The sequence below is a fragment of the Mirounga leonina genome, unplaced genomic scaffold (assembly GCF_011800145.1).
Source record: "Mirounga leonina isolate KUSES-001 unplaced genomic scaffold, KU_Mleo_1.0 Mir_166, whole genome shotgun sequence".
Classification (NCBI taxonomy): domain Eukaryota; kingdom Metazoa; phylum Chordata; class Mammalia; order Carnivora; family Phocidae; genus Mirounga; species Mirounga leonina.
Window position 1 is genome coordinate 30,942,254 of NW_023270418.1, and position 19,896 is coordinate 30,962,149.

Below are 19,896 nucleotides of genomic sequence, written 5' to 3' on the forward strand. Positions count from 1 at the left end.
CCAGGAGAGCTTGAGAGAGCAGAAATGATGTCTAAAAGGGGTCTCTAGAGGTGTGTGTTGTTCAAGGGGCCGCCACCCCATCTAAGCCTCCTCTCAAACACCTCCTGGATAACCTAACCTGTGTCTGAGCTTCCATGAGTCTCATTTGGGAGTTGGCTTTGTCTCTTTCTGGAAACTGGCCATACAGTGTCCACTCTAAGAGTGGCCGCTTCACCCACACTACCACTTTGAAGCTTCACAACCTGGTTGTTGTGGTATTGGTCAGGGTCCTCGACGGCCTGTCCCAGACACGGACCACAACTGTCTTCAGCAGAAAGGATGGTTCTTGGAAGGATACTAAGAACTCATAGCATCCCGATGGAGGTCTCAGGATGCTGGACATCAGGTTTGGAAAAAAGAGTGCCCAGAGGCTGGGCAGCTCAATCCGCAGCCAACACTGCACATCAGGAACAAACTATTGCCCTTGCCAGGCACTGTGCCCTCTGTTCCTCACTCAAGAAACTCACGATTCAAGCTTCAGGAGAGACTCCCCCACCCCCACCCAGGACGGGGCAAGGAAAGGAGCTCGCACCTTTGCATTCTGGGTAGGAGGCTGAAGGGCTACACCTAGGGAGAACTACCTCCAAACAAAGATATTGTGCTAACGGATAGGTGGGGCTGAATGCCGGACAGACCAAGCAGGGAAAAAAAGAATCCTGCTCTGCAGTAGATTCTATTATAAACATCCCTTATTATAAACACTATAAACATTCTAGAGATGAGAAACTTAGGCTCCAGTAGTCAAGGGAAACTCATACAGCTGGTAAGAAGTGTGACTTCAGAACCTGTGAAGCCATCCTGCTTCTCTGAAGTTCTTTTTTGCCTCCCCACCCTTGCAGAAAATATGAATTAGCGAATCCTATGGAGGGAGACAGGGAAATGATTTGGCTACAACTGGCACGCACTGGACACAATAAAACTGGGTAGGTAGATAAAAGAAGGGAACTGGGAAGCAGAGGAGAAGTCGTTTGGACACGTTGGATGGGGCGGGCTTGAACACTGGTCAGAGATGAGTGATCCAACCTCCCCAGTCCTTAACTCTTTAAATCACCTAGTTCACGCTTTACCAGCCACTGAGAACTTTTTAGACGCTCCCTGGCCGCAAGCCAAGGCCGAGAACTGCGCCGTCACTTGCGACCGGCTCCCTGGACCCGGGGAAGGAGGACGCAAGCCCCGGACAGGCGGTGGCTGGCGGAGACTGACCCGGAGGGGCGGGGGCGGCGTGGAGGAGGCGGAGGCCGGCTGCCAGCTCCACTCCGGCTCGGTTACCATGTCCCGCCAGGCGAAGGACGACTTCCTGCGGCACTACACAGTCTCCGACCCCCGGACCCACCCCAAGGGCTACACCGAGTATAAAGTGACCGCGCAGGTGAGGTGGGGCCCGGCGGGGACCTTTACCCTTTTAACAAGGGGGGGGGGCAGTGTTTTACTTTAAGGCAAAGCACTGCTGGACGCTCCCTTTTTAGACGACAGAAATGCATTTCCCCTTTAAGGGGAGGCTGCGGTATAGACTTCGTTTACATCTCTAGCCGTCGGGGGTGTGGCCCTGGGAGGGCGCTGTCCTTTTAAAAGGGCGTGGACGGCAGTTCTCGGAGTGGGAGGGGTGGGTTCCCACGCCCAACGTGTGGTGTCTGCACATCAGGCTGTGAATTTCTTTAAATTAACACGAAAACTCTGGCTCAGTCCAAATATTAGTTAGTTCTCCAATCTCTTGGAGTAAGTCGTGTTAACTGGTTTGTTTGATATTTACATAAAAGCCCTTTTCAAGAGTTTAATTTTTAATTTTTTCAAAAAAATACCTGTGACTTTAAAAATTCATACAGCTCGAGAATTTTCAAGAGTAAGTCTCTATCTTCACCGTCCCAGCAGGAAGTCAATAGGGAAAGACTAAAGTTGACTACGAAGCAGTAACAACTTTATAAGCAGATTTTATAGGTACATGGGGGAAACCATGAGAAGAATTTAAAAATAGAATGATATCCGAGAACTGGTTGGGGGAAGACTTTTCACCGTAAATTGTTTTGTACTTTTAGCATTTTAAACTAGGCAACTATTAAACTGGTGCATTCGTAACTATTAAAGGGAAGCAAAAACACAGACACTTCCAAAGTGTATACCTCTGAGCAGGCAGTGCTCAGATCGGGATATAGACATTTCCTTCACCCCAGAGACTTTCTTTGTATCTTTCCAATCTATAGTTCTCCTCCCACAGAGGTAACCACTGTCCTGACTTCTGTCACTGTAGATTAGTTTTGTCTGTTCTTGAACCTCATCCGAATGAAATCATTACACAGCAAGTATTCACCTGTGTGTGGCCTTTTTCACTCTATGTAATGTTTTTGGAATTCATGTTGTTGCATGTATAAGTTGTTTGTTCTTTTTTATTGCCATGTGATAGGAGTCCCTTGTAGAAATATACCACCATTTCTTTATTCATTCTCTTGTTGTTGGACATTTGGGTTGTGTCTAAAAAAATTTTTAGTTGTTACGAGTAGAGTTGTATGAATATTCATGTACAAGTCTTTTTATGGACATGTGCACCCATTTTTTCTTGGTATGTACCTAAGAGTGGAATTGCTGGATCATTTGATAGCTACATGTGTAGTTGTCCTAGAAATTACCAGTTTCCAGGGCGCTGTTTGCTGTTGGTCCTAACTGAAACTGACAAAATATTTAAAAGAATGTTTAAGTAGCTCTGTGGTTGGAAGTTGGCCAGGTTGGTGGCTGATATTCAGAGCCTGATAAGAACTTGTGGGGTTTTTTTGTTTGTTTATTTGTTTGTTTTGACCTTTATCCCTATGCTAAATGTACCCAAAGGGACAGAAAAACCTTTCAACATAGATGGATGTGTCAGTCTTTTGGTATCTTTTAGGTGGCAATCCAATTCCCTGAGGAATTAAAAACAGCTGTCCTTGTTTTACACCTGAGTCTTTTTTTTAAAAGATTTAATTTATTTTTTTTTTTAAAGATTTATTTATTCATTTGAGAGAGCAAGAATGAGAGAGAGTGCATGAGAGGGGGGAGGGTCAGAGGGAGAAGCATACTCCCCGCTGAGCAGGGAGCCCGATGCGGGACTCGATCCTGGGACTCCAGGATCATGACCTGAGCCGAAGGCAGTTGCTTAACCAACTGAGCCACCCAGATGCCCTTATTTAATTTTTTAAAAAGATTTATTTATTTGTCAGAGAGAGAGGGAGTGCACAAGCAGGGGGAACAGCAGGCAGAGGAAGAAGCAGGCTCCCCGCTGAGCAAGGAGCCTGATGCGGGACTTGATTGCAGGACCCTGGGATCATGACCCAAGCTGAAGGCAGATGCGTAACCAGCTGAGCCACCGGGGCGCCCTGGAGCATGCAACTCTTGATCTCAGGGTCGTGAGTTCAAGCCCCATGTTGGGCTTAGAGATAACTTTAAAATCGTTAAAAAAAAAAAAAAAAAAGAAAGCAATCACCAGTTTTCCAAAGTGGTACAGTACTTCAAAGTACTTTTATAATCCCATTCTCACCAGCACTTGGTATCATCAGCATCTTCAATTTTCGGCATTGTAGGTGTGCCTGGGTGGCTCAGTTGGTTAAGCGTCTGCCTTCGGCTAAGGTCATGATCTCAGGGTCCTAATATCAAGCCCCACATTGGGCTCCCTGCTCAGCAGGGAGCCTGCTTCTCCCTCTGCCCTTCCCAACCTCTTGTGCTCACACTCTCTGTCTCTCTCTCTCTCTCAAATAAATAAAATCTTTTTTGAAAAAATTCGGCATTTTAAGTGGGTGGGTGTGTAATATCTCACTGGAGTATAATTTGCATTTCTCTGATGACTAATGATGTTGAACATATTCTCATTGTCTTATTGGCCATTCAGACACCTTCTTTTGTGGGAGGTGCCTGCTCAAATATTTTGCCCAATTTCAAAAGTTGAGTTGTCTTTTTAGTATTGATCTGTAGTTCTTTATATATTCTGGATATGACTCCTTTGTCAGGTATATGTATTCCTCAACAGTTTTTAAATCTAGTTTCTTTTACCCAAGATATTTCAGGCCAAGTCTATTGTGAAAAGCAAAGGCCAGGGTTTTGGTCCTACCAGTCCCTCTTACTTGGTATGTGATTTTTTTTTTTTTAAATTTTTACTTTTAACTGAGGTATAGTTGACATACAATATTATGTTAGTTTCAGGTGCACAACATATTGATTCGACATTTATATTCATTATGAAATGCTCACCATGGTAAGTGTAGTTGACCATCGGTCGCCATACAAAGTTATTGCAATATTATAGACTATATTCCCTATGTTGTACTTTTCATCCCTATGACTTATTTATTGTACAACTGGAAGTTTGTACCTCTTAATCTGCTTCATCTATTTCACTTACCCCTCCATCCACCTCCCCTCTGGCAACCACCAGTTTGTTCTATTTATGAGTCTGTTTCTGGTTTTGTTTATCTTGTTTTGTTTTTAGATTCCACATATAAATGAAATCATGTAGTATTTGTCTTTCTCTGTCTGACTTATTTCATGTAGCATAATACCTTCTCAGTCCATCCATGTTATCCAAATGACAAGATTTCATTCTTTTTTATGGCTGAGTAATATTCCATTGTATATATCTACGACATTTTCTGTATCCATTCACCTATTGATCTATTGATGGACACTTAGATTGCTTCCATATCTTGGCTGTTGTAAATAATGCTGCAATAAACAAAGGGGGATATATATCTTTTTGAATTAGTGTTTTTGTTTTCTTTGGGTAAATACCCAGAAGTGAAATTACCGTATCCAATGGTATTTCTATTTTTAATTTTTTAGGAAACTCCATACTGTTTTCCATATTGGTGCACTGATTTACATTCCCTCCAACACTGATGAGGGTTCTCTTTTCTCTACATTTTCACCAACACTTGTTATTTCTTACCTTTTTGTTCAGACTGGTGTGAGGTGATATCTCATTGTGGCTTTGATTTGCATTTCCCTGGTGGTTAGTGATGTGGAGCATCTTTTCATGTGTTTGTTGCTTATCTGTATATCTTCTTTTGGAGAAACGTCTATTCAGGTCCTCTGCCCCCCCCCCTTTTTTTTATATTATTGAGCTATCTTTACTAGTGTCCTCCCTCCTTTCTTCTTCCCTCCCTCCCTCTCTTCCTTCTTCCCTCCCTTCCTCCCTCCCTTCCTTCCTCCCTTCCTCGAGCCAGTGGGGGATGCAGAGAGTGTAGGAGAGAGACAGAATCTTAAGTAGGCTCCACACCCAGCTTGGAGCCCTACATGGGGCTCGGTCTTACGACTCTGAGATCATGACCTGAGCCAAAATCAAGAGACCCACACTCAACCAACTGAGCCACCCAGGCACCCCCTGGTTTTTTAAATTGGATTGTTTTGGGTTTTTGGTGTTGAGTAGGCGTTCTTTATATATTTTGGATATCACCTCATTATCAGATAGATCATTTGCAAAACGTGCCATGTGATCTTGCCACAGGTCACGTCCCCTCTCTGCCCCTCCACTTCCTTATCTGGTAAATAGGTCTGTTAATCCTATCTGCCACCTTGGGTTCTAGGATAATTAAAAGGAGATGTTTGGAAGACTATCAAGTAGTCCACGTTGTAGAGTGTTATTTTCTAATTATTATGATTATACCGTAGTGAGTACAGAGTCTTCTTCCCAGCTCAGACCCCATTCTTCTCTTCTAGAGGTCGCAACCCCAGTGATGTTTTCTTCCGCCTAAAGGAGTGTTTTGCCCACAGAGGCTTCCTCACTTACAAAAGGGAGTGGCTCCTGGGACAGAACCTCGTTCTTTAGAGAACTGGAGGTTCTTCCGTTTCAGAAGGAGATGCAGGGACGAGGCCCGTCAAAGGAAGTGAGGTAGTCCTGGCTTTGTTAGCACACGTGTGAAGTTGGGACGGCACAGAGATTAGCACGACCCCGGCGCTAGGATGGCCCGCAAGTTCATGAAGGGACTGAGATAAAAGTTGGGCTGAGGACCACAGGGTCTGGATGGGATCCTCCCATCTGGCACATGAAGAAACTAGCACCTGATAGAAAAACTGCTTCAGGTGACACAAAGCCTTGAAGCCAGGACACCTTGATACCAGTGGCCAAGAGCCAAAGGCCACAACGAGGGCTGGGAGGTACCTGGGGCATCGCTGGATTTTACTGCGCGATGGGGTGTCAGATGTCAGTCTCTGGTCTCACCTGGTTCTTGCCTTTCTTCCTCAGTTCATCTCAAAGAGGGACCCAGAGGATGTCAAAGAGGTGAGGCTCCTGGGAGGAAGGGGGACCATTCCCTAGTTCCAGATGCAGGCGCAGCAGAGGAACAAGTGGGAACTCCGCGGCCCTGGGAGGAGCAGGCGCGGGGCCCCGACCCAACACACGCGCTGGCCCAGGCTGGGGGTGGGGAAAGCCTCTTTCCACCGGCACCACGGCCGGCCTGGGCCAAGTCTCGGGTCCCTGGCAGGTGGTGGTTTGGAAGCGGTACAGCGACTTCCGCAAGCTGCATGGGGACCTGGCCTACACCCACCGCAACCTCTTCCGCCGCCTGGAGGAGTTCCCGGCCTTCCCCCGCGCCCAGGTGTTTGGTGAGTGTTGATCTAGGCATTCAGGCCAGAGATGGAGGGAGAGGTGGGCAGAGGGGACCCCTGCTGGGCGGGGTGGGGGGAGCTGGATGGGGGGCCAAAACCCCCAGCAGAAGCCACTTTTGGGGAGGGCCCTTAGAGACAGCCTCATTTCACACTTGGGGAAACTGAGGCTCAGAGCAGCCTAACCCTCAGTGTGTGTGGAGCCCTTCAGCATTTCTTCTTCTTTAGCCCCATTTTCAAGACAAGGCAGCTGAGGCTCAGGGTCATAGAGGGGCTTGGCCTGTAAGTGGCAGAACCAGAATTCCTCCCCTGGAGCTGGGGTCTGCGCTGTCCAAAAACAGCAGCTGTGAGCCAGAGGTGGTGAGTCTGAGCCGAGGTGTGCCGTGTGGGTTGAATGCACACTGAAATAGAATGTAAACTATGGCAATAATTTATATATTGATCACAGGTACAAATGAGACTATTTTGGATATACCGGGTTCAGTGGAATAAATTATTCAAGTTGAGTTAACCTGTTTCTTTTTAACGTGGCTACAAGAAAATGAATAATTGCACATGCCACTCGTGATGTATTTCTGGTGGACAGGACCGATCTGTTAGCTGGGTCTCTAGACTCCCGTGAGATACTCTTTCACAGTGAGGCGAAGGGTTGCTGCCCGCAGGGGATGCAGGCTGTGGGCGGTGCGGCCTGCTGCTAGGTCAGAGGTAGTTCATTCCGCAGCATGCCTAGAACAGAGCAGGGAGACTGTGAAAAAGGAGGTACTTGCTGTGTGACCTTGGGCAAGTCACTTCTCGTCTCCGAGACTTCCTTTCCTCTCCGTTACATCAAAACCATCTGAAATTATTTTGTTTCTTGTTGGTTGCCTACCCACCTCCCGTGTCTAGGATGTGAATCCACGAGAGCAGAGACCTTGCTTTCCTCCCATTCACCTTCTGAACCTAGCACATTAGTAGGTGCTCCGTAAACATCTGGTACATGGAGGCCTAGGGGGCTTGGTCCCTGATTGCAAGCAGCCCACGCCCGCCCCCCAGGAGGAGCCAGGGAAGATTGCTGGGGGGATGGCCGGCTGCTGGGATCCTCTCCAGCAGAAGCAGGAAAGTGACCCCTGTGGCTCGCTGTTTCTCTCCCCACCCCTCGTCCTGGGGGGCGCTGCAGGCCGGTTTGAGGCCTCAGTGATTGAAGAGCGGCGGAAGGGGGCTGAGGACTTGCTTCGCTTCACTGTGCACATCCCCGCGCTCAACAACAGCCCCCAGCTCAAGGAGTTCTTCCGGGTATGTGTCCCTGCTTGTCCCTCTTCCCCGGCACCTGGGAAGCCCACCTGCCCCCTGGGCTGCACCCTGAGACTCCCCCCGCCCCCTCCCCCGCCCTGTGCCTGTCTTTCTCTCCTGCAGGGTGGGGAGGTGACCCGGCCCTCTGACATGTGCAGAGACCTGCACATCCTGCCACCCCCTCTGATCCCCACACCGCCCCCTGAGGATACCTGGTTGCCCCAGCCGCTCCCCACAGAGAGGAGAGGCCTGGAGGAACTGGACGTGCCAGGTACATCAGGGTTGGGAAGGGAGCCAGGGATGGAGGGCCTGGGGGTGGTGGAGAGCACACACTTCCTTCTCAGTGAGCTTAGTAAAAACTCTGCAGTATGTCCCAGTTCCTCTACCACTAACGTGCTGAGGAGCTCTGGCCAGGCCATTTTCCTTCTCTAGGCTACAGCTTCTTAGTCTGTAAAAGGGGTACCACCCTGACGAGGAGTGGGCTCGTCTATGCCCGTGGGTGCCACGAGGAGTTAGTGAGAGGGTAATTGTATTTTGAAAGCTGGGAAATGATAAGGACAGGCATGAATGTCCCCATTGATTGGTTCCACAGCGGATCCCCCACCATCCAGCCCTGCCCAGGAGGCCCTGGATCTCCTCTTTAACTGTGGGAGCATCGAGGAGGCGTCCGGTTCCCCTGCCCGAGGCCCCCTCACAGAGGCTGAGCTTGCCCTCTTCGACCCCTTCTCCAGGGAAGGTAACAAGCTGGGACAAGCAGAGGGGGGCTGAGGTGGGGGCAAGGAGGGCGGGCAGAGCCACCGACGAGCGTGTGTAGTACCTGTGTAAATGCTAGAAAGACTCCCCACTCCGGGCAGTTGGCAGCCTTAGTGAGCATTGGAAGCTGGCACCCCGGTGCCAGGGCTCGTGAGCTGGATGCCCCTGGACAGTGAGCAACCAGGGAGAAAGAAAAGGGAGATCTTCTCAGGGACAGGTGGATCTTCTCCCCAAGAAAGCTCTGGAACAGGCAGGCATCACACCGTCTTGGGAGGATTTGAGTTCCTTCCGTTGGAAGCCCAAGGTGGGGGTTTCCTGGCCGGCTTAGGGTCGCGCTGCAGATCCTGAAGGCAGGAGAGGCCTGTTGGTCAGGGGAGTGAGACTTGGGCTCAGAGGAGGAGGCCCTCCCACAGGAGGCCCAAGCATGTGGGGGCACCACAGACCCGCCATAGCGGGGGAAGCCCCCTCCCCTCTTCCCGTGGAGGCCTGGGTCCTGGAGCTGAGAGTCCCAGGCTCTGAGACACTGCACCTTTTCCTTCTCAAAGTCTCCGACCCAGTGCTGTTGCTGTAGCTGGGGGGTTGAAGCGGCTGATCTGCTTCAGGATCATCATGAAAGCGTTTCAGTTTGGAATCCTCCCATCTTTTTAAGCCCATTTTGTTGGCTTTTCTTCTTTGCCCTTTCGTGACCTCCCGGGCACACCCTCAGCTTTGTGATCAGGTTTCAGGCATCTGGGTTCGCTCACCCCGGGTCCGATCCAGATCCAAATCGGGACCTCAGTCTTCCACCCAGTTACTCAGCTCCAAACCACCGCCCTGCTCGCCTGGGAGGAGTATCCTTTTACTCTTCTTGTTCTGCTTCCTCCCGTCCCTGCTCCTTCAGCCCCTCCACAGCTGGGATGGGGAAGAAGGAATTAGGGGGAAAGGTGAGGGTGGTGCCACCGGGGCCTGCCTGCCTTGCCCCAGCTGAGCCCCCAGGGGTGTCCAGTGGCCAGATGCTCCGACAGGAGCCTGTCAAGATTCCTAGGACGTAGCTCCCATCAGACATTCCCTTGGCCCATAAGAAAACTCCCGAACTCTGGGACGCCTGGGTGGCTCAGTTGGTTAAGTGTCAGGGTCCTGGGATTGAGCCCCACATCAGGCTCCTTGCTCAGTGGGGAGCCTGCTTCTCTCTCTCCCTCTGCCTGCCGCTCCCCCTGCTTGTGCGCTCTCTCTCCCTCTCTCTGACAAATAAATAAAATCTTAAAAAAAAAAAAAAAAAGAAAGAAAAGAAAACTCCCAAACTCTTGCCCCGCCAAAGCCTGGAAATACAGTTTGCTCAGATGTTGCCTCATCTCCTTGCCCCACTGTTGTGGGCACCTCCAGCAAGTCCCTCAACATCAGAGTCCTCCAGGCAACGAGCTGGCACTCGTCTCTCTCTTCAACACATGCATCAAACTCTCGTACTCACGTTAGGGCATCCCAGGAACTCCTCTGCCTTCTGCTCCATGAGCAACACTGGCTGTATGTCCAGCTGGGAAGTAAGAGGTCATCTTCCCTTCCTGCAGGAGGCCTCCCAGTCTCCTCACGGGGTCACTGGGATGGAGTTAGACCGGTGAGTGGTGAGCCATGGTGCTTCCTATTCTGGCACCTTCCCTCCAAAGCCCTTTTCGCCAATGATGGACCAAATCTCTAGCCTTCTCTTGTATAAGCTGCAGAGGGCATGTTTGGCCCCCTTTTGGCCAGTCCTGGGGTATATAAGGAGACCTTCTCTCTGGAATGTGAGGACACCCACCACCCACTGTCTTCATGTTTGGGTCCTCAGCTGAGGTTGTAAGACCTGAGATTCTCTGCATCTATTATTCCGCCATTCCAAGGTTTGGAGCATTTCTACCCTTGGCCTGGCTTAGTTGGTCTGGCATCCTTCAGTTGAACTTTACGGAGGGAATTCTTAGATTTGTAGATCAACTGTAGTCAGGAAGGAAGTAGGCCCAGTGACCCAGACCTCGCAAACTAATGTTAATATGTACCTAAAGAATTAGGAAGGTAATACTGTTTTTACAAAAGCACAGGAACTCCACCAATTAAACCAATCATGGCTAGTCTGTTATATATGAATGGCTTTTGAATTGCTCAGGCACTGCTTCCCTCCACCTGGGGCAGGCTGGTACCTTGATGGGCAAGAGAGGTCTGGGGATGGGCCGCAGGCCCTGGGAAACAGAGGGCAGTCTGGCCTGAGCCCTCCATATCTGATTGTAGAAGGTGCAGGCCCCAGTCCAGCCCACATGGGTGAGCTGGCAGCGATGGAGGCAGAGTCTGAAAGGCTGGACCAGGAACCCTGGGAGCCTGGAGGGCAGGAGGAGGAAGAGGACGAGGAAGGCCGGCCAACCCCTGCCTACCTGAGCCAAGCCACAGAGCTCATCACCCAGGCCCTGCGGGATGAGAAGGCAGGTGCCTACCCTGCAGCTCTGCAGGGCTATCGGGACGGCGTGCACATCCTGCTACAGGGCGTTCCTGGTGAGTACGACTGGAAGGTGGAAGGTTAGGCCTAGAGTCTCAGGCGGTGGAGGGAAGGGAAGGGAAAGTGAAAGACAAGTCAAGGATCAGAATTGGTCATCACTGACAAGCTGTGCAACCATGGGCAGCTTCTTTACCTCTTGTGGCCTCAGTTTTCTTATTTGTAAAATGGGGAGAATGGACCTGATTCCCAGGGAGGTAGGGAAAGACACATGTTGATGCTCTGTGAACTGTAAGGGGCCCGACCAGGGGTTTTGAACCCAGGGATCTCAGCTGAGCCATTCTCTCTTCACAGGTGACCCATCACCTGCCCGCCGGGAGGGTGTGAAGAAGAAGGCAGCCGAGTACCTGAAGAGAGCAGAAGAAATCTTGCACCTGCACCTGTCCCAGCCCCCCTCCTGAGAGGGAGTGAACCCCTGCCCAGGACTGTAGCCCCAGCACTGCCAGCTACCCCCTTTCACTCTCCCTGGGGCCTTGCCTGATATCCTGGTCTTGTAACACTAGGGGTCATTTCTGTATGTAACTGGACCAAGAATGAGACAAATAATGAATTCAGAGCTCCTTGACCACACCTGCCACTTTGGAATCAGGACAAAACCTTAAGCTGATCCTGCCTGTCTGTCTTGCGTGGGCAGCATCCCTGGTCCTGAACTGGCTGTTCACCCATCTAGAACCGGGGTCTGCAAACCATGGCCTGCAGCCACATCTTGCCCACGGCCTTTTTTTGTAAGGCCCGTGAGCTAGAATGGTTTTTACATTTTTTAATAGTTGAAGAAAAAACAAAAGAATAGTATTCTGTGACAGATGAAAATTACATGAAATTTAAGTATTAAAAATAAAATTCTGTTGGAACACAATCGGACTCATTCTCTTAATATTGTCTTTGGCTGCTTTCCCACTACACCAGCAGAGTTGAATAGTTGCTGAGTTGCCCAGTTGCGACCTTCAAATCCCAAAGCATTTACTATCTGGCCCTTTGCAGAAAAAGTCTGCTGACCCCTGATCTAGAAAATGGGGAGAATAGTCTCCAGGGAAACGAGAGTAGAGAATGGCAGGAGGCCGATTGAACCAGGTTATTGGGTGAAGGGAATGATGAAGAGGAACCCGGTTTGGGGTTACCCATTTTGGAAGGTGCCCAAAGGCTAAGAGCGAGGGTTCGGGGTTCGGCGGGCTGAAGCCTGGGAGGGCGTGGCTCCATTCCTCCCCCGCCCCTCCGGCGAAGTGATTGGTTGCGGAACGGACTACAAACTGGTGTATCATGGGAGTGGGCTGGGCTGTGCGCGGGGCATCCTGGAAGCTTTGGCGGCGTCTGAGTCGGAAGTGGCGGCGCTGAACTACAGCGCAGTGTGTCTCGGGAGGCCTACTGCAGGCTTTGTGGGAGGGGACGGGGCCCGGCCGGGATCCGGCCGGCCTCCGCCAGCCCTCGCGTAGAACGGGGCGAGCGGCCGCCGTCGTCTCCGAGATGTTGAGGGCTTCTCCCTTCCCCTCAGCGCCCCCATGGCCGGCTGCGAGCTGCCCGTGGGCACTTGCCCAGACATGTGCCCGGCCGCCGAGCGCGCCGAGCGCGAAAAGGAGCGACGCCTGCACCGCTTCGAGGTGGCGCCGGGGGGCCGCAGCGACCCGCCCCGCGCGGACCCAGAGCGCGCCGTGAAGGAGTACAGACGGCCGGCCGCCGGCAAGGCGCGGCCCCCGCCGAGCCAGCTGCGTCCGCCGTCCGTGCTGCTGGCCACCGTGCGCTACCTGGCCGGCGAGGTGGCCGAGCGCGCCGACGCCTCCTGCGCCGAGGTGGCCAGCTTCGTGGCGGACCGGTTGCGCGCCGTGCGGCTGGACCTGGCCCTGCAGGGCGCGGGCGACGCCCAGGCGGCGGCGGTGCTGGAGGCGGCGCTGGCGGTGCTGCTGGCCGTGGCGGCGCGGCTGGGGCCGGACGCGGCGCGCGGGCCCGCGGACCCGGTGCTGCTGCAGGCCCAGGTGCAGGAGAGCTTCGGTTCTCTGCGGCGCTGCTACGGGCGGGGCGCCGGGCCGCATCCCCGCCAGGCCGCCTTCCAGGGCCTCTTCCTGCTCTATAACCTGGGTGAGTCGGGGTCTCGGCGGCGGGGCGGGGGTGGGGCCTCCGTGGGGACGGTGGAGGCCGGGGAAGGAAAGAGAAACTTGGCAATCTCACCATTAGCTCCGTCCCCATCGCTGCCTTCTAAATGTGCGTCGAGTCCGTGCGCCAGATCCACTGAACCCCCCCCCCGTGGGCCTTCTGGCCTGTCCCTTCCCCTATTTGGGTTTTTGTTTGTTTGTTTTGGTTTTGGTTTGGGTTTTTTTTTTTTTTGTAATAAAAGTGGAGAGGACGGGATTGGAACGGAAAAATTGACCTAGTGATTTTCAAACTTTTTTTTAACTCTTGTTCAGTTTTGCAAAACAGCCAAGAATATATCTGACACAGAAGTTTCAAGACATTAGATCCTTCCAATGGATGGCTGCTGCATTCTAATAAATTCTGTTGTATTTAATTGTAATAAAATGCTCTTGGTTTCAAAACCCACTAATGGGTCAGAAGCCTCAGTTTACAAAAGTGGCCCAAGGTTCCGGTGTCCATGATTCTTCTGGAAGGGAAGCAGAAGCAGAATGTCCTCGAAGAAAAGGCTTTACCGGGTGGACAGCTGAGCCATTTCCTAATCTGTGCAGCAGCTAGGGCAGTGGAGAAAGGGCTGTGGGTTTGAAGTCAGAAAACTTGGATTTTGTTGTGTCAAATTGTACTACATTCGAACTCTTTTTTTAAAATTAATTAATTTATTTTTAAAGATTTTATTTATTTGAGAGAGCGAGAATGAGAGAGAGAGCACATGAGAAGGGGGAGGGTCAGAGGGAGAAGCAGACTCCCCGCTGAGCAGGGAGCCTGATGCGGGACTCGATCCTGGGACTCCAGGATCATGAACTGAGCCGCCCAGGCGTCCCTACATTCGAACTCTTTTTTTTTAAGATTTTATTTATTTATTCATGAGAGACAGAGAGAGAGAGAGAGAGGCAGAGGGAGAAGCAGGCTCCCCGCCGAGCAGGGAGCCCGATGCGGGACTCGATCCCAGGACCCTGGGATCATGACCTGAGCCGAAGGCAGACGCTTAACCATCTGAGCCACCCAGGCGCCCTACATTCGAACTCTTAAGACAGTCTCAGGCAAGTCATGAACTTATCTGGGCCTGTCTCCGTCATCCAAAAACAATGCCTCACTTTCTTTCGAGGATCCAGACTGTTTGAAGGGGCTCTGGCAACTCATTCAGATAAGGCGCTGGAAGGGGCTGATAGAAAAAAGGGGGCGGGAAGGTGAGCTTGGCCCAGGGGAGGGGCGTGGCCAGAGAGGAAGGTAGGCCAGCCAAGGTGGGAGATGGCCAGAGGTGGGCCTGGCTGAGGACCCCAGCCTTTGGGAGAAGAGATGGGAGGAGGCCTGACCAGATGGGATGGAAGGTGGCCCGGTAGGGGAAAGACAGAGTTCTCACCCTGGCTTCCGCCCTCACAGGCTCCATGGAGGCCCTTCATGAGGTTCTGCAGCTACCAGATGCCCTGCGTTCCTGCCCGGCCCTGCGCAGGGCCCTGGCTGTGGACTTGGCCTTCCGCGAAGGCAACACCGCCCGCCTGTTCCGCCTGCTCCGGATCCTGCCCTACCTGCAAAGCTGCGCAGTCCGGTGCCACGTGGGCCGTGCCCGCCGGGGAGCCCTGGCCCGCCTCGCTCGGGCCCTGAGCACCCCCAAAGGCCAGACCTTGCCTCTGGGCTTCGTGGTCCACCTGCTGGCCCTGGATGGGCCCGAAGAGGCGCGGGACCTCTGCCAGGCCCATGGACTGCCCTTGGATGGACAGGAAAGAGTTGTATTTCTCAGGGGTCGCTACACTGAGGAAGGGCTGCCACCTGCGGGGACCTGCAAAGTGTTGGTGGGGAGCAAACTTGCAGGGCGCACCCTGGAGGAGGTGGTCATGGCTGAGGAGGAAGATGAGGGTGTGGACAGACCCACGTCCCCGGCATGAGGAGAAGGCGTGCACTCTCCCAGAGCCCAGGACTGGATCTAAGCACTCAGGTTTCTTTTTTGTAATTCCTACACAATAAAAAGTTTTGTAGGGATAATAACTATGCTTGGTTTATTTGGGGGAGAGCAGGGAGGAGTTGAGGGACACGATAGGGGTGTACGGGGAGAAGAACCCAGACTATCCATCCTGGGCCTCAGTTTCCCTGCTGGTCCCTGAGGGGTAGCTCTCGTTGGCATTATGCATCCCATCCTTACCCACCCACACCAAGAGCACCACTCCCCACCATTCCTGTCTCCTGTTCTTCACCCTTTCCCAACCAAGAGCCAGAATGAGGAAGGCTTCCCTCCCCTCAGGTGTCCACAACTGGTGGGACCCTAAGCTGTTGTCTCAGAAGCTTAATAGGGTCCCATGATTGTGCCTCAGGTTGGCATCAAGGAAGACTGGGACACACCCAAGAAAAATTGGAGTGGGATAGGTTGAAGGACGGTGGGGAGCTGGGGTCAGAGGTCAGCCACAGGCCTTAGGGTGGCTGCTGCGCCCTCCAGGGCCACCACCAAGATGCTGAGCTGCCTCTGCACTTCAGCCCAGGCTGCGGATCCAAGGCCTGTGTTCATGGCCCTGGAGCAGGCATTGGCCAGGCCGGGGAATGTGGCTACGGAGCCAGTGCGGGGTGCCCAGAGCACGTGGCTGACGGGAGATAGAGGGGAGAAGCCAAGTCACTCGGGGACCCGGAAAGAGCGGAGCTTCAGCCTGAACGGGCTCATCTGTATATAGCAAGGCACAAAAGCACCTCCCCACTGCCTTTGAAAGCTGGGACCCTCAGAGCAGTGGTGGTGAGAGACGCAGCTTACAGCCCCAGGGTGACGTGGACTGATTTGCCTCCCATCCTCTGAACCTGATTCCCCACCTGTTTCAAGGGGCTGGGTTGTGTTCTAAAGGCCAGCAAAACTCTTAGATTCTCCCTCAGATGGGTGCCCCTCGCCCAGCCTCACCCTGCACTTCCCCAGGCCCACCTGTAGTAGCGTTCCTCTGGGAAGGCTCGCAGGTTTCGGAAGGTCCGTTCCAAGAGCATCAGCTGGTCGTTGAGCATCCGGACCTGCAGGGGGCTGGAAGTGGCAGGACCTTTGTCACCCTGGGACCAGCAGCCCAGCGGCCAGCCTGCATTCTGCCCTGGATGCTGCCCTCCCAGACAGTCTGCTTGCTGCCCGTGCTCACTCAGGGGTGCCCTTCTGCAGCGCTGATACGTGTTGGTCCAAGGCCGCAGCTGCCCCCTCAAACTTCTCCACTGCAGTCACCAGAGGCCCTGTGGGCAACAGCCAGCATCTTAGCCCTGGAGGTGCAGGGCGCCCCACACCTCCCGTGTCAAGGGGGCTCCATACCCAGGCTGATGCTGTGCTGCTCTAACCGGGCCCCCAGGTTCTGCTGGGCAGCCTGCAGAAAGCTTCGGAGGGGCTCTCCACAGTCCCTGACATTCAGCGGAAGAAAGAGGCTGTCACTGAGCCTAAGAAGCACGCTCCCCGCTGTCCGGGCCACGGCCTGGTGGCTGCCGAAGCCTGCAGGGAGGGTGACCAGGCCAGGGCTCAGTCTTCAGCCCATCCTCCCCCAGCCTCAGGATTCCCCTTGCCCCCCTCCTCACCAGGGTCCGCAAATTTGTCCACGTAACCAAAGGGGTCGAAGGCCGTGTGGTAGGTGGGGTAGATCCTGGCTGAGGTCTTGCTCTAGGGGAACAAGGCCAAGGTGACAGGCTTGGGATGAGAAGTGAGGGGGAGGTGTACCAACAGTGAGCTACAACATAGGGACATGACTGAAATCATCGCTACAGCCATGAGGTAGGTTCTAGAATTCCTACTTTACAGAGGAGGAGACTGAGGCTCAGAAAGACTGTCGCCTGCCTGACCTCACAGCTGACCTCACAGCTGATAGCGGCAGAGCTGGGTCAGCTGCCAGTTTCCCATTTCAAATGAAGAAGAGCCTGAGGCTGCGGAGTCACATGAGAGGATTCAAATCCTAGCTCCGCCACCCAGGAGCAGTATGGCCATGAGGGGGAGAAAGGGCTTTGTGGAGCATAGAGCAGGGAGACAAAGGTTGGGTCCTCCACATCCCTTACCTCATTTCACTCTGCACACCAACGCTATGAATCCATCCCTGTTTCATACTGTTATTTAATCTATTCTGGGGTAAACATGTTTTCATTTTTTAAGATCTCTGGAATCAGAATGCCTCTTTTATTTTAAGATTTTTTTTTTTTTAAAGTAATCTCTACATCCAACGTGTGGCTTGAACTCATGACCCCAAGATCAAGAGTTGCATGCTCCATGGCTTGAGCCAGCCAGGCGCCCCAGGATGCTTTTTAAGTCAATGTCATCCTAAAACTAACTGGCAGTATGTCGCCCCCCTCCCATAGTGCATATCACAATGTTGCATCTTAAAATCAGTAGTATCTTTTTTTAAAAAAAGATTTTATTTATTTATTTGAGAGAGAGAATGAAAGAGAGAGAGCACGAGAGGGGGGAGGGTCAGAGGGAGAAGCGGACCCCCCGCTGAGCAGGGAGCCTGATGCGGGACTCGATCCCGGGACTCCAGGATCATGACCTGAGCCGAAGGCAGTCGCTTAACCAACTGAGCCACCCAGGCGCCCAAAATCAGTAGTATCTTAAATTTGACAAAATATAGGTGAGCATAAACAGATGCTCAGAGAGGTTAAGAAACTTGGTGGAGGGAGCACAGCTACTGAGTGGTGAAGCCAGACTCAGTCTGCACTAGAGAGGCTCTAAGAGAGGAAGGGGATGGGGGAGCAACGTACTGAGCTGGGGGACAGAGGGGTACCACTCACCCGGTCATAGGTGTAGGCAATGTCCATGGAGGAGATGCCCAGGAAGTGAACGAACGGTGCATAGTCGCTGCCGGCACCCAGAGAGCCCAGACTGCGAAAACAAAGATGGTCGGGCTGGAGGGCGCTGGGCCAGCCCGCCCTCCCCGGTCCCCCGTCCTGGCCCTCGGCTCACCTGGGGACCAGGCCGTAGGCTGGGCTGCTACGGTTGGAATACCGGATCCAGTTGTCGTAGATGCTGAGGCCAACAGGGCTTGGTGCGGGGATCTGACCGGAAGAGGAATCTAGTCAGGGGCTGGCCCCTCCCCAGGCCCACCGGAGTCTCCATCCTAAGCACGGGCCTGCGGGTCCTACAAGGCCTGCCCCCCACCCCGCCCACCCCGCCCCGCCCCCGCCCCGGCCTCTGTCCTACCGCCAAGCCCCTGCAACGAGGACCAGCTCCAGCCCCGCCCGCCCCGCCCCTTTCACCTGTTTGGTGGCAGCGAAGATGACGCTCTGGACCGGGGGCGTCCCCTGCGCCCTCAAAGTGGCATTGGCTGTGGGAAGACCAGAGAAAGTATTGGGGCCGCCGCCCCTTCGTTTCTCCTCCCCCTAGTCAGCCCAGCCGCCCCCCGCCCCCGTACCAAACACCGAGATGTCCACGTTGATGTAGGCCACGGTGCGCTCCTGCAGCTTGCTGAAGAATTCCTGCAGGTAGGGGGGCCGAGGTGAGCCCGGCCAGGCCCCGCCTCGGGAACCCCTCCACCACCCGCTTCTCAGGGCTCACTCACCTCGGTGAATTCTGTGGAGCCAATGAGCCCAAACTCCTCTGCCCCCCAGCTTGCAAACACTATTGATCTGCGGGGACGCCAGGTGCCTGGGGAGGGGGATAAAGGGCTAGAGGAGGACACCATCCCCGGATCTTGGGGTGGCTTGGAGGAGATGCTAGGGAGGTGGAGAGCAGGAAGGGCTGGTCCGGGTGGGGCAGCCAGTGACAGGAGGTAGGTCCCACTGCCTCTCCAGCCCAGCCTTCTCTGAGGTGCAGTCCTCCTTTTCCCAGCCTCCGCCTGTGCTGGGACCCCTACCCCAACATTGAACTCTATACCAATCTCAGGTGGTCCCTTCTGCCAGAATGGCCTGCCTCCCCCTTCCTTAGAGGTATGCTTTGAGTAGACCACTCGACCCTCCATCCCCAATTGTCTCCTTCGCGCATCCCATGCCAAACTCTCCGGCAACTTTCTCCACTCGGTGATAATACAGTGAAGTCCTCTTAGGGCGTTATCCATATTGAGTCAATCCTCAAAACAACGCTTTGAGGGATAAGAGCCTTATTGTCTCCATTTCACAGATGAAACTGAGCTGCACAAAAGTTAAATGACTTGCCCAGGGTTACACAGCTGGTAGGCATAGAGCCAGGGTTCAAGTCCAGGGTCTGGCTCCAGAGTCCAGGGGCTTAAGGAATTGGTCACACCACCTCCCACAGCCTCTGGCAGCCTACAGCACCACATGTTCCTGGTTGTGCTCCCCTCTTGAGCTCCAACTCAGTACCCTTTGATCATTTCTCAGATTTTTGTTTTAATTTTATCTTCTTAAGTAGGCTCCATGCCCAGCATGGAGCCCAATGTGGAGTCCAACTTGGGGCTTGAACTCAGGACTCTGAGATCAAGACTTGAGCTGAGATCAAGAGTCCGACGCTTAACCGACTGAGCCACCGCCACCCAGGTGCCCCCTCAACTTTTGTTTTAAATGAAAATTATTGGGGCGCCTGGGTGGCTCACTCGTTAAGCATCTGCCTTGGGCTCAGGTCATGATCTCAGGGTCCTGGGATCGAGCCCCGCATCGGTCTCCCTGCTCCGCGGGAAGCCTGCTTCTCCGTCTCCCACTCCCCCTGCTTGTGTTCCCTCTCTCGCTGTGTCTCTCTGTCAAATAAATAAATAAAATCTTTTTTTTCTTTTTTTACTTTTTTTTTT

General features: G+C 53.1%; 3 protein-coding genes across 4 annotated transcripts in view; 2 read left to right on the forward strand and 1 right to left on the reverse strand.

Annotated features, from left to right (window-relative positions):
• Positions 1-1,110: 1,110 nt before the first annotated feature.
• SNX15 (sorting nexin 15) lies at positions 1,111-11,678 on the forward strand. 2 transcript variants are annotated; one of them, XM_035013188.1, is made up of 8 exons: positions 1,111-1,408; positions 6,239-6,274; positions 6,477-6,597; positions 7,754-7,869; positions 7,990-8,137; positions 8,459-8,602; positions 10,855-11,112; positions 11,408-11,678. In XM_035013188.1, exons 1-8 carry the CDS (start codon positions 1,310-1,312, stop codon positions 11,512-11,514), a joined length of 1,029 nt encoding a protein of 342 aa, XP_034869079.1. In that variant the 5' UTR covers positions 1,111-1,309; the 3' UTR covers positions 11,515-11,678. The 2 variants fall into 2 exon arrangements, with proteins under 2 accessions (XP_034869079.1, XP_034869080.1); XM_035013189.1 differs by lacking the exon at positions 1,111-1,408 and adding an exon at positions 4,156-4,252 and having other exon boundaries at positions 11,408-11,533.
• A 722-nt stretch (positions 11,679-12,400) lies between these two features.
• Positions 12,401-15,217, forward strand: SAC3D1 (SAC3 domain containing 1). The gene is made up of 2 exons (XM_035013187.1): positions 12,401-13,183; positions 14,615-15,217. Exons 1-2 carry the CDS (start codon positions 12,610-12,612, stop codon positions 15,115-15,117), a joined length of 1,077 nt encoding a protein of 358 aa, XP_034869078.1. The 5' UTR covers positions 12,401-12,609; the 3' UTR covers positions 15,118-15,217.
• Positions 15,218-15,239: 22 nt separating this feature from the next.
• Positions 15,240-19,896, reverse strand: part of NAALADL1 (N-acetylated alpha-linked acidic dipeptidase like 1) — a 12,931-nt gene continuing 8,274 nt past the window's right edge. The window contains 10 exon segments of the mRNA XM_035013185.1: positions 15,240-15,804; positions 16,131-16,223; positions 16,333-16,420; positions 16,497-16,670; positions 16,754-16,835; positions 17,951-18,041; positions 18,123-18,214; positions 18,416-18,483; positions 18,571-18,634; positions 18,718-18,803. Of these exon segments, the coding sequence (XP_034869076.1) occupies positions 15,618-15,804; positions 16,131-16,223; positions 16,333-16,420; positions 16,497-16,670; positions 16,754-16,835; positions 17,951-18,041; positions 18,123-18,214; positions 18,416-18,483; positions 18,571-18,634; positions 18,718-18,803 (1,025 nt within the window). The 3' untranslated portion in view covers positions 15,240-15,617.

Excerpts from the sequence above, each read along its gene's own strand:
- SNX15 (XM_035013188.1), top strand. The coding sequence starts at position 1,310 with ATGTCCCGCCAGGCGAAGGACGACTTCCTGCGGCACTACACAGTCTCC. Across the intron at positions 1,409-6,238 it reads AGTATAAAGTGACCGCGCAG|TTCATCTCAAAGAGGGACCC; the intron begins GTGAGGTGGGGC and ends TTTCTTCCTCAG. Across the intron at positions 6,598-7,753 it reads CCCCCGCGCCCAGGTGTTTG|GCCGGTTTGAGGCCTCAGTG; the intron begins GTGAGTGTTGAT and ends GGGGCGCTGCAG.
- SAC3D1 (XM_035013187.1), top strand. The coding sequence starts at position 12,610 with ATGGCCGGCTGCGAGCTGCCCGTGGGCACTTGCCCAGACATGTGCCCG. Across the intron at positions 13,184-14,614 it reads CTTCCTGCTCTATAACCTGG|GCTCCATGGAGGCCCTTCAT; the intron begins GTGAGTCGGGGT and ends CCGCCCTCACAG.